The 19,434-nt window shown below is 44.6% G+C and overlaps 1 protein-coding gene across 1 annotated transcript in view; it reads right to left on the bottom strand.

Moving 5' to 3' along the window:
* LOC124789575 (neprilysin-1-like) overlaps positions 1–19,434 on the bottom strand; it is a 539,726-nt gene that overhangs the window by 68,341 nt on the left and 451,951 nt on the right. The window contains exon 7 of the mRNA XM_047256981.1: positions 14,982–15,193. Coding sequence (XP_047112937.1) covers positions 14,982–15,193 — 212 coding nt within the window. The remainder of the gene's footprint in view (positions 1–14,981; positions 15,194–19,434) is intronic.

The raw sequence follows: 19,434 nt of genomic DNA, 5'->3' as shown, positions 1-19,434 counted from the left end.
TTCGAATACTCACTTTATGTATTTCACTATGTGAACAGTGCTGCTGACATACTTTTTATAATACTATGAGCAATAATAGCGGACGAATACAGTCTATAAAGCTTTTACGGAGTCTATTGAATACAAACTGCTATTATTTACATTGCTTTTGGTAGGTCTGTGTCATCTGTAACAACTGCAATTATTGGCAATGAATAGCTTCATTTATAATGTTCCTAGCTTTTTTTTTGTCCTTCATTGTATTTCAATTCCCCATCGGGGCGGGCTGGCAGCAGCATATGCGCTGCTCTTCAGCCAAAAGACATAGAACAAACAATAGAAGACATTTAACAATAACAAAGGAGAAAACATGGTGAACATAGATGCAGAAAAGGGGGAAATTCATGGAAGACAATAGACAATAAAGGAGTGACAGTAAAATGGAGATAAAAACCGTAAAAAATTAGCACACACAAAAAAAAACACACACTGGGACAGTTAAAAAAAAACAAGGTGCAGTATGACCAGGGCATAAAAGTATCGATGGATGGCGTAGCACATAACGAACACTGACAGTAACACTAAGTACACCGCCAGCACACAATTAAAATCACACCTCTCAATGCACAGGAGAAACAACACTAAACACAACACTGACGTGCCACACGGACGATGATCAAAATGGAGGATCTGCCAGGCATAAGGAGATGAGGGAGAAGGGAAGAAGAGAGGGAGGGGAAGAGAGGGGGGAGATTGGCGGGGGGCGCGCCAGAGAGGGCTGGGTAGGGAGGGAGGTGGGAGGGAAATAGGCAACAATTGGATGCAGTGGCTCGGGGGGGGGGGGAGGAAAATCCGCTCTAGGGGGAAGGAGGGGAGAGGAAAAAAGGGGACCCTGTGGAGGGGGGGGCAACAAGGCCAGGTTATGGTTGGAAGGAAGGGGGGTATATGTCACGGCGAAGTTCATCATCCGGGAGGGGGAGGTGCTGGAAATTGCCCTGATGAAGGAGATGGAGGGTGTGGAGGTGGGGAGAGGGAGGGCCACAGCGATAAAGGCGCGACGACGGGTGGGGGTGGAGAGGAAGGAGGAAACCAGGGGGCGGGGGGGATCAAGCCTGCAGACAACGTAAAGGATGTGGAGATGTTGGAGGAACAGGAGGAGGTGGGGGAAGGGGATGAGTTCATGCAGGAGCCGTATGGGGTAAGGAAGGCAAATACAGAAGGCAAGGCAGAGCGCATGGCATTCAAGGATTTGGAGGGCCTTCTAAAAGCGGGTGGGTGCAGAGATCCAGGCAACACTCTCATAACAGAGGATAGGACGAATGAAGGATTTGTGGGTGTGGAGGATGGTGGAAGGATGCAATCCCCATGTCTGGCCAGACAGGAGTTTCAGGAGGCGGAGGCGGGAATGGGCTTTCTGCTGAATGGTCTGGAGGTGAGGGGTCCAGGTGAGGTGACGGTCGAGGGTGAGGCCAAGGTATCTCAGGGTGGGGATGAGTTGGATGAGACGACCATAAAGGGTGAGAGAGAAATCATGGATACGGAAGGAGCGGGTGGTGCGGCCTATGATGGTTGCCTGGGTTTTGGAGGGGTTGTGACAGTGGAACCACTGGTTACACCTAGTGGTGAACTGGTTAAGGTGGGTTTGGAGGGTGCGTTGCGACCACTGAAGTGTGGGATAGAGAGCCAGGAAGGCAGTGTCATCAGCATACTGGAGAAGGTGGACAGTTGGGGGTGTCTTGGGCATATCAACCATATACAAGAGATAGAGGAGAGAGGAGAGGACAGAGCCCTGGGGGACGCCAGCAGTGGGATAAAAGATACGTGAGTTGGTGTTGTAGAGGGTGACATAGGAAGGATGGAGCGTGAGGAAGGAAGCGACCAGACGGACAAAATTGATAGGCAGGGCGTAGGTTTGAAGTTGAAAGAGGGGACCGGGATGTCACACACAGTCATAGGCATTTTGGAAGTCGAGGGAAACAAAACTGGCGGAGCGACAGGAGTTGAGCTGGAGGGAGAGAAGGTGAACGAGGTTAAGTGGAGAAGGAGAGTCGAAAACCACACTGGGTAAGGGGGAGGAGGTGGTATTGATTAAGGTGCTGATGGATATGGTGGGAGAGGATGGATTCGAAGACCTTACCGAAGAGGGAGGTGAGGCAGATGGGACGATAGGAAGAGGCGCAGTAGAAGGGGGTTTGTTGGGTTTGAGGAATAAGAGGTCAGGGTAGAAGCCAGTAGAGAGGATGACGTTATAGAGATGGTCAAGGGCATCGGGAAAGAATAAGGGCTTTCTCTAAGGGGGCACAGTCGTGACCAGGGGCTGTGTTTGGATCGGAGGATAAGTATAATGTCTTGTGCTGTGATTGGAGTGTTGATGTCAGAGGAGGGCAACTGCCCCGAGTACTGGAGACTAGGAGCAAGTGGAGCGACCGAGGTATCGGCGCGTTCCATGACGGTGGGGAAAAGAGAATAATCAAAGTGGGGATCATCTGGGATGGAGAAGACCTTGGAAAGGTGGGAAGCGAAGTGATTGGCCTTACTGAGGTCGTCTGAAAGGGGGCGGTCGTTATGGAGAAGGGGGTAGTGAGGAGCAGAATGGGAACCAGTAAGGCGATGGAAGGTGGACCAGTACTAGGAGGAGTTGATAGGGAGGGTGGCGTTGAGTCATGTGTGGGTCTGGCGCCAGTCTCGGCGTTTCGTTGCTGTAACAAGGTTCCATACGTGTCGCTGTATTTGCCGGTGGCGTTGGAGTGTATCCCTGTCACGAGTGTGCAGGAAGGAGCGATAGAGGCGGCGGGATTCACGCAGGAGGACAGCCCACGGAGGGAGAGTGGAACGGTGGGGGTGCAAAATTTGCAGAAGTGCAGCGGCGGTGGGCCACCTGCCCCCACACCCAGCACGCGGCTGGATGACATGATTCCTGGAATGACTTTGGAGGTAAGTAAGTATGGTTGCTGATGTCAGCAGAATATGACATACGCATTGGTAGCAGCTGTAATATGACTCCACTGAAAAAGAAAGTGCTACTGCTGATTTCAGCACTTTTCTGCACCTAACATACACTGCCACACTACTAATGACTTGGTTGTGTACTGATATTTGTACTCTGCCAAATATCACGCCTACAGCTTTCAAGTCCGGTAATGTGGTAAACCATTCTATTATATGTCGTTTTCAGTTATCGGATACTTGCTATTTTTACTTGTACTTATATAGTGTTAATTCTTATCTACTTTATAATGTATCAGGCCAACAACAGACAGCCCAAGAAAGTGACTAAATCAAAACATAAATAGTTAACTGGTTAAACACTGTAGGTGCCATTTTTATTCTGTGTTTAGTCTGATTTTATTCTGTTGACTATAACAACTGACAAAAATAGTGTCGTACGACCCACGAGCATGGTGCAAGTGTTGTTCTTGTGCGAACGGCACCTGGTGTACCCAGACAGTCACCCATCCAAATACTAACCAGGCCTAATATTGCTTAACATTGTTGATCAGGCAGGAGCCTAAGCGACAACGCCATTGGCCTCTGCAGACTGCAGTAAATGGTTACTTTCTAATTGAGGACCTTTTTTTCAAAACTCGCTTTATGTCATAAAAAAGTTTAAAATTGTTTTTTTTTTTTTTTTTTTTTTTTTTTTTTTTTTACCTTAACACATACTGTGCGGCTAGCTCTACAGGCCTGTGCAGTCGGCTTAAGCAAAACTTGCTTTATTCTGCACTTATAGCACAGAGAACACAGCCCGTTTTTGCAAAACTCGCCTCGTGCATATGTTGAGGTCTTTCCAAAACTCGCTTTATGCTACTTCCTGGCAGATTAAAACTGTGCGCCCGACCGAGACTCGAACTCGGTCGGGCGCACAGTTTTAATCTGCCAGGAAGTTTCATATCAGCGCACACTCCGCTGCAGAGTGAAAATCTCATTCTCGCTTTATGCTACTTTTTTGCCAAAGATGTTATAGGTAGTGCTGCGTCTTCTCATAATTTGTTTGCTGTGCCTTAGATGTCAGGCCAAGTACCTTTCCGACTGTGTAATAGCACTCCTGGAGAAATTGTTGTGCTTGGCGGTAGATGGCAGGGCATATTACTATCCGTGCCAACTAGGGTGACGGCTGGCGCAGATGCTGATGGGAACCCCAGTCAGCAGCTGCCGCACGCGTGTACGTACTTTGCACAGGCAGTAATTCTCCGTTTGTTGACGATAGCTGTTATGTGTTTTGGTTACCATTTACCGCCGTTTCGTGGAAGTTGCGTGTAGACGACTAGACTCGTGTTTATAGTGACGATGGAAAGTGATGGTGAATATAATACTCCTGAGAGTGGAACACTTGGTGGGCGGAAAAGAAGAGGAACAAAGCAGACTAACATCTCCAGAGCAAAATCATCACGATGTTTACAGCAAAATACTGCGCCCGATATTGACTGCCGGCACGCTGAAAGGAGTGAGTGAAGCAACAGTGGAGGGAAAGACTGTCATGCAGGCAAACTCAGTTACGCGGACTTAACATTTCAATAATCTGTTATATTCTGCAGGAGACAAGAGCAAGCAAGATGCATTCCTTCTGTCATACATGGACATATCAGTACCAGGTAGGTATGTTGTGGATCCCACTGAATCAGTGTCTATCAATTATAAAATAAAACTTCGAGATGGGTCCCAAGTACCAGTTTGTGCTGCTACATTTCAAAAAATAACAGGTGTATCGCAGGATCGCTTAGCCCGGATTGCTTGGCACTATCAAGAACATGGGAGTGCATTACTGGAACGAAGATGTGGCTCAAGAGAAACTCAAGCCGACGTAGTTATGACCCAACAAGTGAAAGAGCACATTATGAAGTATAAGTGTAGAGAGTGTCATTATAGCAGAGGAAAACTGAGTAGATTTGCACCCAACATTAAATGTAAATATAATGTGGGAAAATTTTTGCAAAGAACAAAGAGAAGCATGCAATAAAATCTGTTCTGTGTCAAAATTTAAGACTGTGTTCTATAAGAATTTTAATCTCGGCTTCGGTAATCCTCACGGTGACACCTTTTCAACATGCAAGGAGCTTGAATTGAAAATAAAGGTCGCAGAAACCAAACAATTTCAGGAAGTATGTAAAATTAACTTGCATTTCCATAAGGCTCGTGCAAAGATATTCCACAGTAGCATGAACAAGTACTCTGAAGACATTGTAAAAGTGGCCTTTGACATGCAACAAAATCAACCTCTGCCAAAGCTCTTTATTGGAGAAGTGTTTTACACACGACAGGTATGGTTCTATAACCTGACTGTGATGATACATGAACCAAAACAAGATAATTACAACGTATTTCAGTATACTTGGTGTGAAACAGAAGCTGGAAGAGGTGCAAATGAAATCGCTTCTGCACTGCAACATTTCCTCTTAAATTATTTAGAAGTGAGAACTAGAAATATTGGTAAGAGGAGATTGACACTTGAGCTTTTTTCAGACTTGTGCACCAGACAGAACAAGAATTCTATAATGCTCTGTATGCTGGCACATTTTATGGAACACACTAAAGTGTTCTCTCAACTTACCCACTATTTGTGGACATAGTTTCATGCCACCAGATCGTGTATTTCGTAGAGTTGAGAAGGAATATCGGAAGAAAGAAGAGATCATATCACCTAACGAATACAGGAGTATTCTAGCAAAGTTTGGAAAGGTGCTTGTGTGGGGAAAACACTGGTTTTCTTACGACTTCAAGCAGATTTCTAAGGAAATATTGAAGTCTACCGTCCCTTTCAAAATGATGGATGTATGAGCAATAACATACAGACAAACCAGTGGTAATATTCAATGTGCTGTTAAAAGTACTCATTTCTCTGGATCAGAAGTATGTTGTAATGTATTGAAGAAGAACATTCCTTCGTTCAAAGCCATGAAACGTGCTGTGATTATTCTCAAGAAAAACTATGTGGGTGCAGAAAAGAAGAAGGATGTAATGAAGCTAATGCGTTTCTTTACTGTTCCCAAGGATGCTGCAAGTTTCTACGACGACATAAAATTTGCAAGTGGTGAGGAGCATGAAGGTCATGACAGCTCACAGAGAATTTGTGAGGACCAAGAGTCCCCTGAATTTGTTTAGAAAAGAAAACCAAATATTACTCCAAAACTTTAATGTTTGAAACTGCCATTTAATATTTAGATAGCACTGATCTAGTTTCAGCATAAAGCGAGTTTTGAAAAAAAAAAACTGTTTTTCTACTTACAGTGGTTGTTAAACTATCTACAATTTTATGTATGTGCAAATACTGTCCAAAACATGTTCAAAACTGTACAAACTTTGCTAATAGTAAACAATTTTTCCTTGGAGACTTGCTTGTTAAATAAATTCGATTCCTGTAAAATTCAACTTTTTGCATAAAGCGAGTTTTGGAAAAACAGCCCTCAATTTGTATTCTAATGATGTGTTTCTGATATGTATGCTACATTCCTGAATAGACATAGTACTGGGAAAATAAAAATGAAAATGAAATGAAAAACAGGCGATGCAAGGTTGTCTTTACTTTGGTTATTGTACAGCAAAATTAATTTTTAGTTTCAAAAGGCTTCTCATCTCATTTCTTAGTCCCTTTGAATCTAAGCCCACAACATTTGGCGTTGTGCTGATCCACCCACATTTTTTTTTTGCAGTTTATTTAAAATAGAGAGGAAACAAGGATCGTGTGGAGAACCGCGTGATGCTGGCGATGCGTGCCTCTGCTTTGGGCCCGGCAGCGGCCCGCTGGGAAGACAAAGCACCGTGATTTCCCCGGGGCCGCCCTCTGCCCTGGTCACGCCACGGCGCCGCCGCCCCCTCAGGGGACACACCGCACACAGCACTCGTTTCTTGCTCTCCGTCTCTAAAAATGCATTTCGGTTCCTACTTTTCTAAGGGCTGTGTTTTGTGTTTAGACAGGTTTTAATACGAGTATGTCTCTACAACATTCTACTCTGTGCTAACCTTTTCAACTGTAAACAGGTTGTATGAAAAATATGTCACAAGCTTCCGAATTTTCTCCTGACGTCAAAGCATTACAATCCTTCGTTTGAAAGTATGAAAGGAATTTCCTGAAATGACTCGTGGCTGCGAAATTTACCATAAATGTGTATGTTTACACGACTTTCCTGTTTACAATTGGTCGTGACATTTGTTTTCTTTTCTCTGATTGTCGTTTGTTCTGCCTCATAGCAACTTCCATCACGTCGCATCACAACTATGTATTCAGTGTCTGAAATGACGGATGTGTACTACACTCAGGGCTAGTAGGTGGGAATGTGGACACAGCACGTCATCGTCAGTGAAAGTGGAAACTGCCAGGCAAACGTCTGCACGGAGCATCATTTAATAATTACGCACACTTGGTTTAGGAATCGTGTAAGATGTTTGTATAAAGAGACCTGGAAAGTTTCAGATTCATCACGTAACAGCAACACAAAGATATCGAAATAGATTTTAAACTGGAGATGAGAACTGAATGAATTGAAAGAAGTGTACATGGACAGGGAAGAGCGAAGGAGGCTGCGACGTCCGGCTTATTACGACAATGTACAGGAGATTGAATGGTCAGGACTTGTAAGTGCGCATCCAGGGCTGCCGTTAAATCACAGACAGGAAATTAGGTAAAATAAGCAAATACACTACTGGCCATTAAAATTGCTACACCACAAAGATGACGTGCAACAGACGCGAAATTTAACCGACAGGAAGAAGATGCTGTGATATGCAAATGATTAGCTTTTCAGATCATTCACATAAGGTTCGCACCGGTGGCGACACCTGCAACGTGCCGACATGAGGGAAGTTTCCAACCGATTTCTCGTACACAAACACCAGTTGACCGGTGTTGCCTGGTGAAACGTCGTTGTGATGCCTCGTGTAAGGAGGAGAAATGCGTACCATCACGTTTCCGACTTTGATAAAGGTCGAATTGTAGCCTGTCACGATTGCGGTTTATCGTATCGCGACATTGCTGCGCGACATTGCTGCCCGCGTTGGTCGAGATCCAATGACTGTTAGCAGAATATGGAATCGGTGGGTTCAGGAGGGTAATACGGAACGCCGTGCTGGATACCAACGGCCTCGTATCACTAGCAGTCGAGATGACAGGCATCTTATCCGCATGGCTGTAACGGATCGCGCAGCCACGTCTCGATCCCTGAGTCGACAGATGGGGACGTTTGCAAGACAACAACAATCTGCACGAACATTTCGACGACGTCTGCAGCAACATGGACTGTCAGCTCGGAGACCATGGCTGCGGTTACCCTTGACGCTGCATCACAGACAGGAGCGCATGTGATGATGTATTCAACGACGAACCGAGGTGCACGAATAGCAAAACGTCATTTTTTCGGATGAATCCATGTTCTGTTTACAGCATCATGATGGTTGCATACGTGTTTGGCGACATCGCAGTGAAGGCACATTGGAAGCGTGTATTCGTCATCACCATATTGGCGTATTACTCGGCGTGATGGTATGGGGTGCCATTGGTTACACGTCTCGGTCACCTCTTGATCGCATTGACAGCACTTTGAACAGTGGACGTTACATTTCAAATGTGTTATGACCCGTGGCTCTACCCTTCATTCGATCCCTGCGGAACCCTACATTTCAGCAGAATAATGAACGACCGCATGTTGCAGGTCCTAACGGGCCTTTCTGGATACAGAAAATGTTCGACTGCTGCCCTGGCCAGCACATTCTCCAGATCTCTCACCAATTGAAAACGTGTGGTCAATGGTCGCCGAGCAACTGGCTTGTCACAATACGCCAGTCACTACCCTTGATGAACTGTGGTGTAGTGTTGAAGCTACATGGGCAGCTGCACCTGTACACGCCATCCAAGCTCTGTTTGACTCAATGTTCATGCGTATCAGGGCCGTTATTACGGCCAGAGGTGGTTGTTCTGGGTACTGATTTCTCAGGATCTATGCACTCAAATTGCGTGAAAATATAATCACGTGTCAGTTCTAGTATAATATATTTGTCCAATGAACACCTGTTTATCATCTGAATTTCTTCTTGGTGTAGCAATTTTAATGGCCAGTAGTGTATATTTCAGTGTGCGGTGTACAAGGGCGCTCCTAGCGTCGGAAGTAACCAGCTTTAGGCCAGTCTAGGAGGTCGAACAACTAATCGAAGTGGGCAGCGGAAGGGGAGCCGCTTCTTGTTAACTGATGTTGGTAACGGGAGACTATGCCTTCTAAGAAAGACGTCTTTTCTGCTCGAGGTCTGGTTGACTAGAGAGAGAAGCAAGTGTGTTCCGCAGTGTAGAATCCTCCAGCACCCACACACGTGACCTGTATCCCACGTACGCTATTGGCTAAAACCGATGGCGTGAATTCGCCAGCAGTTACAGCAGAGGGCTTAGGGCGTCTCTTGTCAGCAGCTTTAACTGGACAGAACTGCCTCGGTTCTGAAAGGCAAGCAACTTATGTCACGTAGGCACAGCGGAAGTTGCTATCGGAGAAAACTTGTAAAGTGACTAGGTTTAGGCCAGTCTAGGAGGTCGAACAACTAACTGAAGTGGGCAACGGAAGGGGAGGCGCTTTGAAATAAAAAATTTTAAACCAGTTCCCTACAATATTCCCTGAATGGCTGATACCCTGTACAGAACCAGAGATTATTGAGAATTTCAGAAGGAGCATAACGCACTGATTGGGTGAAACAGGAGAGAGGAATAAAATATAAGATGAATGGTTAGCTTTCAAAACTGAAATAATGAAGGCAGTAGATCAAATAGGTAAAAGTACAGCGCATTGATACGAATCGTTGGATGTTGTGGGAGGTATTAAATTTAACTGGCGAAAGAAATAATATGAACATGCAGGAAATAAAGCATTTCAAAAATGGTTCAAATGGCTCTGAGCACTATGGGACTTAACATCTATGGTCATCAGTCCCCTAGAACTTAGAACTACTTAAACCTAACTAACCTATGAACATCACACAACACCCAGTCATCACGAGGCAGAGTAAAGCATTTCAAAGGAAAAAAAACACGTCAAATATGAATTGACAGAATGTGCAAAAATGCCTAACCAGACAAGGCTGCAGAAGCAGGCATAACTAGTGAAAAATTGATGCTGCCTGTGGCAAAATTAAAGACAGAGGAGCACATGTATAAATATTGAGATACGGTAAGCACATACTCAGCAAAAAAGGAAGGCTGAACGGGGGAAACAATATATACAGAGGCTATACAAGTGAAACGTACTTGAAAGCAATATCATAGAAAGGTATGAGGTAGTAGATGAATGGGCAGTAAGATGCTACGAGACGAATTTGACAGAGCACTGAATGACCTAAGTCGTAACGAAACTCTTGGAACAGACAAAATTTCCTTAGAATTAGTGAGATTCTTTGAAGAGCTAGTTGTGACAGTATTACCCCATTTGGTGTGCAAGGTATCTGAGACAAACAAAATGCCCTCCCGCTTCAAGAATAACGTAATAATTCCGATTCCAAAAAATTCAGGTATTGACCGATGCTAATACTATCGAAATATCGGTGTAATAGATCGTGGTTGCAAAATACTGACACGAATTATTCACATATACATAGAAAAATTAGAAGCCGATCTCTAGGAAATCAGTTTGCGTTCCAGGGAAATGTTAAGAGCATGCAAAGTGATACTGACCATATGACTTATATTGGAAGGTATGATGAAAGACAAACCTTCGTTTATAGCATCTGTAGATTTACATAAAGTGTTTGATGTTGACTGAAACACAAACTCTGAAATTATGAAGGTAGCAGCGATAAAATACAGGGAGCAAAATATTATCTCCAACTTATGCAGAAACCAGACTGTATTTATACGATTCGAAGGGCGTGAAAAGGAAGCAGTATTGAGAAGGGAGTGAGGTATGATTCTAATCTATTCTCAGTGTTATTTAATCTCTACACTGAGCAAGTAGTCAAGGAACCCACAGAGAAATATGAAAAGGAGAGTAAAGGTCAGGCGGAAAAAAATAAAAACCTGAGGTTTGTCGATATAATTCAGTCAGAGACAACAAAGGTCTTGAAAGAAAAGCTAAGCGAAAAGGATATTGTCTCGAAAACAAGTTAGGAGATGAACATCAACAAAATTAAAACATCGTCGTAGGAGTGTAGTCGAATTAAATCAGGTGATTCTGAGGGAATTAAGTTAGGAAATCAAACAATAGAAACAGTAGGTGAGATTTGTTAATGACAACAAAATAACAGCTAATGGCTGAAGTGGAAGGGACATAGAATATGGACTGGCAATAGCAAGAAAAGCATTTCTGAAAATGAGGAATTTGTTAACATCCAATATAAATGTAAGTCTTAGGATGCCTTCTCTGAAGCTATTCCCGGCCGGAGTGGCCGAGCGGTTCTAGGCGCTACAGTCTGGAACCGCGCGACCGCTACGGTGGCAGGTTCGAATCCTGCCTCTGGCATGGATGTGTGTGATGTTCTTGGGTTAGTTAGGTTTACGTAGTTCTAAGTTCTAGGGACTGATGACCTCAGAAGTTAAGTCCCATAGTGCTCAGAGCCATTTGAACCATTTCTGAAGCTATTTTCTGGTGTGTAGCCCAGCACTTAATGGAAACTTTGTTAGTAAGCAGTTCAGACGAGAAATAATGTGCTATGGAAAAATGCTGAAGATTACATGACCAAGTGGAGTACCTAACGAGGAGCTAGTGACTCAGATTGCAGAAAAAGAAATTTAGGTATAAATTGGGTAAAAGAAGAGATCAGTTGATAGGATACATCCTGACTCATGAAGGAAAAGTTAGTTTAGTACTGTAGGGAATTATGGAGGGTAAGAATTTTAGAAAGGGACGAAGCAATGAATACGGTATGTAGGTTCAAATAGATGTAGGTTGTAGTAGCTATTTGGAGATGAAGAACGTTGGACAAGACAGAGTAGCCTAGAGTGCTTCATCAATCCAGACTCTGGACTGGAGACCACAACATTTATTATACATTTTATAAAAGACATTCATGATCTGAAACCAACAGTTGATTTTACATTAAACTGAAACTAAGATATGAATGACAGGGTCAGAACTTCTTATAAATGTTATAACAAGATACGAATTCTATTATTATGTCAGTTGAAATACCCTTGTATCAAAGCTAACTACAAACATGCAGTGTTCACTACCATTCTGTAAGATGATTTATCAAAACCAACTCAGAAACATATGTATACTGCAACACAATCAATAAGATTAAATATACAATTTTGTTAAAAAAACTACCAACTTTTTGTATGGATATACACTCCATGAAAAAATTATGCCATTACCTATTTTCCACTGCATGCTACTAAATTAAGAGGTGGTGAAACACAGTACCCATTAAAGTGTGTAATACTAACATTTTAAGTAAATGATTTAATGTACTAACATTTATGAATAATATTGCCTGACAAAAAAGGGAAGCACCTAGACAAGAAGGAAGAAAAGAAGTGAAACCTTACGAGTTGAGAGGCTATGTGATGTTATGACAATGATTACAATACCGGATCAAATTTACAAAGAACTTGGCAGAATGCGCTCATTTATCAATATGACGTTTCACCCACGCTAAACTTAATTTATGCACCGATTCATTTGGGAAGGTGTCATGAAACCAAGCCATTGTATCCTCTCCTGAGGCAAGCTAGCCCACAACTGTTTTAAGTGGTCCTTGATATCCCACATATAGGAACTTTGATGGAGTTGACTTCCGAACTGGTCTCATACATATTCTATAGGGGCAGATCTACGGATCGTCACGGAGGCAGTTCATTCATAGAGATACGTGCCCTGTATGGACGAGCATTGTCCTGTTGGAAAATGGACCACGATACTGTCGCATGAAAGATAGCACATGATGAAGCAGGATGTCCGTGACGTACCACTGTGCTGTTGTAGGTCCTCAATCACTACCAGCCATGATGTATAGTCACACCAGATGGCCTCCACTTCATGAAGCCAGGGGTAACACTGCTGTGCCTCTCCAAAACACTTGAAGAATAGTACCTCACTCTATGTCGCCACCATACTACCGACGATAGTCATCCAAGGTTATGCAGAAGCACGATTCATGCCTGAACATAATACGAAGCCATTCGCCAGTAGTACATGGTTCCCAGTCACGACACCTCTCCACGTGCAGGGCCAGTAAATGCCTAGTCAAGCTGCTCCCAGTCTCTGATATACGGTGCGGGACGACCCAAAATGTTGCAGAGTGTCCATTACTTGTTTTCGGATGCCACACGCTGTTGTGAAGGAGTTAGAATGTGTTTTGTGCACAATACGGCGATCCTCTCTTGTGGTGATCAGACATGGTGGACTCGAACCTTGACGACGAATATGCCTACCCTCACGTTCCCATCCAGTACAACATAGGGCCACTGTCACACTGGAATGTCCCACAAATCTGGATGTTGCACGATTCGACCAGCTGACCAAATAGAGACTCGCAGCGAGACCCCTTTCAAATTCTGTCAAGTGCTGAGAAGCTGAGTGCCATTCTGGTAAGAAGGGCTCTTATTGTCAAGTTCTTTATAAATTTGACTATTTCGTTATTATTGAAGCAGCATCACATACCCTCTCAACCTGTGAAGTTTCATTTCTTTTCCTCCTGCCCTTCTGGGCACTTCCCCTAAGATTTCCTCGAGTTGCGTATCTCTGCCGCTGTCGATCGCAAGCAGTCTGACAGATGGCGACTGTTCGACGTCCTATTTTTTTTTCTTTTGTTGATTTTTGATTCCCCCCGAAGGGGACGGGGTGGCAGCAGCTTAGTACGCCGCTCTTCAGCCTACAGGATTTTTAAAACATAAGAAGAAGATAATAAACAATAAAAACAGGCGATAAAACGGTGTCTTAAATTGTAAAATGGCGGAAAATTGTGGAAAGTTAAAACATAAAAGGGTTGGCGATGGCTAATAAAATACACAAGAAGCAGACAGGAAAAATAGTAGACAGACAATTAAAAAAACACGGCGACAGCCTGGTTTCTGTTCACAAGAGATATAAAAATCACACCCAGCGACAGTATGATTTCCATTTGTAACACTTTGGAAAAGACGCACAACAGTTAACAGCCACTGGAAACACTGCACTAAAAAGTCGGCATGGAGATGACACATCACAGTCAAGGGCAGATGAATGGGGGGGGGGACCTGGACATATGAGGGGGAGAAAAAGGGGAGGAGAGGAAAAACGAAGTGGGGAGGGAGAACCGACGGATGGAGAGGGCTCATAAGGGGGGGAAGCAGTGCAGATGTGAGAGTGAGTAGGGAAAGGCAGAGGAGGGGAATGCAAAAGGACTCGGGGGTGAGAAGGGAGGCAGAAAGAGGGTAGGTGGGGAAAAACAGGATGGAAGGGGGGGAGGGATCCCGGGAAAAGGACAGAGGAAGGGAGAGGGAGGTGAAGATCAGAGGCGCCAGGAAGGGTAAATGGAGGGAGAGAGGGCGTCATCTGGGAGGGGAAGTCGACGGAAGCCACCTTGGGAAAAGAGATGAAGGCTGTAGAGATGGAGGGTAGGGGGGGGGGGACACAACGGTGAAGGCACGGCAATGGATATATTCAAGGAATAGGAGCAGATGGGGGAAAGGAATCAGGTCGTAGAGGATCCACGTGGGGGATGAGAGGCGACTATGGAGGGCACAGCGGAGTGCATGGCGCTCAAGGATCTGGACGGACTTACAGAATTTGGGGGGTGGGGCGGACATCCAGGGGGGACTGGCATAACAGAGGATAGGACAGATTAAGGATTTGTAGGTGTGGAGGATGGTAGAGGGGTTCTACCCCCATGTCCGGCCAGAGAGGAGTTTGAGGAGTCAGAGGCGGTTGTGGGCTTTGGATTGGATAAAGCGGAGATGAGGGACCCAGGTGAGGTGATGGTCAATGTTGAGGCCAAGGTAGGTGAGGGTGGGGGAGAAGCGGACAGGACGGGTGCAGATGGTAAGGGAGTCGACGTCCTAAAAAGCACTCAGATATTATACAGCAGAAATAATAGGAGCAGAATGAGAGGGGAATGACCTGCGCTCAGTCTCCTGCAGGATGCGGCCCATCTCGATGAAGTAGGGCATGGCGTAGCTGACGACGGGCTCCTGGTCGTCGATGTCGGTCTCGAGGAAGGCGTTGAGGTACTCGAGCCAGTTGAGCTGCGGCACCTCGGCCTGCAGCTCGGCCAGCGTCAGCTTGCGGTAGATGGCGCTCGTGTCGTGCCGGTCCGCCTCCGGCAGCGACGCCTGCGCACAACGGACACACACCAACCCACTCAGACGTAAACGAGGCTCTGTCCCGTATGTTCCACCCAACTGCAGATTTACCTCAAGAATTCGTCCCTTCATCGTCGCCTTATCTCGTACAGACAGCTTGTGTTCCTACCCAAACCCCTCTTGTATAGGTAATTAACACGCTAACGACACACTTATCGTTATTGTCGATTCAACTCTCTGTTCATATCAATAACCCCTTCAACAACATCCTAATAATGTCACAAAAAACCACAAAATCTCCAATTGTACAATTGGACTTGATCAGACGTTAATTTGGAACCCCCACGTACTGACCGTCAAAAAGAAAACTCGTAACAGACTAAAACTGCTACTGGCCGAACGTGGGAATTAAATCTCACGACCATTATAAATATCTACAACACCCTCATCCATCCTGTCCCGAACCATGCGTATTACACGCACTCTATTCGCTTTCCATATCCGATCGCGCTCCCCTGTACCAGGTAATAAAGTTGCCACAACATCTTTACACTCGGAATACGTTCGGCAGTCTTTTGTCGAATTCCTTGACCACACTGTCTCCCCGTGTCATTAAGAACGTCGTCCTCTCTGTCGCCACATCCAACCTTCTCCATACACTCCACATACTTTTTCAGGGTAATTTCAACAGCCTTTATCGCCCAGATCAACAAATAAATTTGAGATCTAGCCATGTTGTCAAATATAGCCTGCCCCATCTCTTCATTTTCGCAAAGAAGGCTCCAATCCAATTTTTCCAGTAAGGCTGTAGTGATAGGACCTACATACACCGACTTGACCCTTCCCAACATTTATCCCACATACTTTTTATGTAAATCTTTCTGTTCATCTGAAACTAAATCCCTGACATACCAAGTCACTAGGAACGAATCTATTACATCATAATCTCTACAGGACTGAAAAACATTGACATAACAAAAATGTCACCAAGCTTCAACCATTTCTTTTCTTCTAAGAAAAGTTGTTTGAAGTCTTTATATTTGTTTTTATTCAAACATTGAAATGCATCAACTAGCCATTATCCAGTCTTCCTCCTAGCGAGGGAATGTAAATTTCAAATAAATAAAAAAAGACAAAAATTCTGCTTCTATCTCCGTTTTAGTTGTTTTTCAAACTTGAATGTTAAAATTGAAACGTAGATTTACTGTAACAGCTACTAGTCACAGGTTATTGGTACTTTCCTTAAATTTAATTTATACTGAGTGAAGGAAAACTCCACCGAAAAACTTTCAGAGGTTGTTCAAGGATGCCTTCCGATTATTTCGGCATAAAGGGTTCACTGTCTCCGGCGGAGCGTTACAGAGTGGTAATGTGATTATGGTTTACTCGGTTTGTTATCGCTATCACACTTGTTTCTGTGAATATACATTCACAACAGTGAAGAAGCCTGTAATATGCAATAACCAAAACGTACAACACAAAACAGCATAATGGGAACAAAGAGTACTGTGATGTGGTTGCCGTCTCGGGGATAGTCCAGCACAGTGTCGTTGTGCTGCTCTCTCATTGTATTCAGCTGGCCCACACACGAGCTGCATATCGGCCAAATCCTCATCAGTAAACCTATCCGTAGTACTGCGATATATCACTGTTAATGCACAACTAACACGGCCGAGAAACAAAAGCCTACACTGAACGGAGCAGTACTGAATGCAGACTTGAGGGCAACGAGGTTAGTAGCGCTTTATTGTTCTCAACCAACACCAGACACCATGAGCAAAAGGAAACAAGACACACAGCGAATACCATCGATATTTGCAGTTTTGTGCACTATTTTCAAAGCAATGAGGATAAAAAGTTAATTGGAACAAAATGCAATAACTCTGTAATGAGTCGCCGGCGACCGAAGGTCTCTTGCAATAAAATACTCAGAAGGTATCCCTGAATAACCTCTGACAGTTTGGCGGCGGAGTTCTGGTTCACCCTGTAGATTTTTTGAGCCATAAGCCTCACCCTCAGGCGACCATAAAAATACAATCACATTTAGACCAAATACACATTGATTACTTCACTTTTTTGTTTCTTGTTTTAGCGCTTAGTGTAGGAGAAAAGCAAGCTCAGTACAGCCGAGTCGACTGTGCTGTTGTTAATACCCATATTTAAGAAGTCAGTCATGTTATTCGTCATTCGTCACTAGCAACTCATTACTCACTGTATAAATAGTCACTAGGCACTAAAACTAAGATTCCCCTCAAATCTACTAACGCAGATGCATCGACAGTAACTCATACAAAAGTTGTTACATTGTTCCGTCATCGTAGTATTAATATCAAGTGGCGGTCAAACAGTACATTTATACGTGACAAACCTTCGAACGGCACACTTGCGTAGTCAAATACTAAATATGAGACTCTCTGGAAATTTATGAGATTGCCAGCGCGGACAAGTGGAAATGAACAACAAGCCCGCAAAACCATCAGCCGAAGCGCATTTACCAAAAGCGTTGTCCTATCTTATGCTGTTACTGTCACAGTAAAACAGCTGCGATGACTCTTACTGTCTTAGAAAGTCGTTTGTGATCGTTTCAGGAGAGGAATCAGTGCGTCAGCTTAGCTCGTTGCAGTGGAGCTTGATTCCTTGTGGCAAATGCAATACGTGTTGCAAGAACCTTTTATGTAATCTAAACTATCTGATGAAAAATATCGCCGGCCAGAGTGGCCGAGCGGTTCTAGGCGCTACAGTCTGGAACCGCGCGACCGCTACGGTCGCAGGTTCGAATCCTGCCTCGTGCATGAATGTGTGCGATGTCCTTAGGTTAGTTAGGTTTAAGTAGTTCTAAGTTCTAGGGGACTGATGACCTTAGAAGTTAAGTCCCATAGTTCTCAGAGCCATTTGAACCATTTTTGAAAAGTATCCGGACACCCCTACGTAATGCGGATTTAACCACTAGATGTCAGTGGAGGCGGACCCGCCCTTATAATAGCAGGCGGGAGGGGGTGGGGGGGGGGGAGAGGGGGGTATTGCGTGATCAATAAAGAAGCAGAAACAGTAGTATCATTCAGGCTGGAGATCTCAGTGATTTCGAACCCGGACTGCTTGTTGGATATTACCCGACTAGCAAATGCATCAAGGAAGGTTTTGACCCATATAGACTGAGGTGACAAAAGTCATTGTATAGCGATGTGCAAAAAGACAGGTTGCAGGAGCATCGACTAAATGAGGTATAAAACGGCAGTGCATTGGTAGAGTTGTCATTTGAGCTCAAGTGACTCATGTAAAAAGGTTTCCGACGTGATTGTGACTGCATGACAGGAATTAACAGACTTTGCACGCAGAATGGTGTTGGAGCTAGAGGCATGGGACATTCTCTTTCGGAAATCGATAGGCAATTCAATATTCCGAGATCCACATTGCCACAAGTGAGCCGGGAATATAAACTTTCAGGCAGTACCTCTCACCACGGACAATGCAGTGGGCGACGGCCTTCACTTAACGACCGAGAGAAGCGGCGTTCGCTTAGAATTGTCAGTACGAACAGGCAAGCAACACTGCATGAAATAATTGCATAAATCAATATGGGACGTGTGACGAACGTATCCATTACGACAGTGCGGCGTAATTGGGCTTTAATGGGCGATGGCAGCAGACGACCGACGCGAGTGCCTTTGCTAACACCACTATGTCGCCTGCAGCGATTCTTCTGGGCTGGTGACCATATCGGTTGGACCCTAGACCACTGGATAACCGTGGTTTGGTCGGATGAGATCCAATTTCAGTTGGTGAGAGCTGATGGTATGTTTCGAGTGCGCCGCTGACTCCACGAAGCCATGGACCCAAGTTGTTAACAAGGCTCTGTGCAAGCCGGTGGTGGCTCCGTAACGGTGTGGGCTGTGTTTACGTGGATGACAATGTGCTGCGTCACCAGGACATAACTGTTCGCGGTTGGTTTGAAGAACATTCTGGACAATTCGAACGAATGATTTGGCTAATCAGATCACCCGACATGAATTCCATGGAACACTTATGGGACGTGGTCGAGAGGTCAGTAGGCGCACAAAATCGTGTAACAGCAATCCTTTCGCAATTATGGGCGGCTGTAGAGGCAGCATGGCTCAGTATTTCTGCAGGAGACTCCCAACGACTCGTTGAGTCCTTTGCAAGACAAGTAACTGCTCTACGCCGGGCAAAAGGACGTACGACACGACGTTAGGAGATATCCCATGACTTCTGTGACCTCAGTGTAAAGCTGTCCAAGTCGTCTGCCAGTATGA

Source organism: Schistocerca piceifrons, chromosome 3 (genome assembly GCF_021461385.2).
Source record: "Schistocerca piceifrons isolate TAMUIC-IGC-003096 chromosome 3, iqSchPice1.1, whole genome shotgun sequence".
NCBI lineage: Eukaryota > Metazoa > Arthropoda > Insecta > Orthoptera > Acrididae > Schistocerca > Schistocerca piceifrons.
The sequence above is the reverse complement of the archived record's forward strand: the minus strand, read 5'-3'. Positions and strand labels throughout refer to the sequence as shown.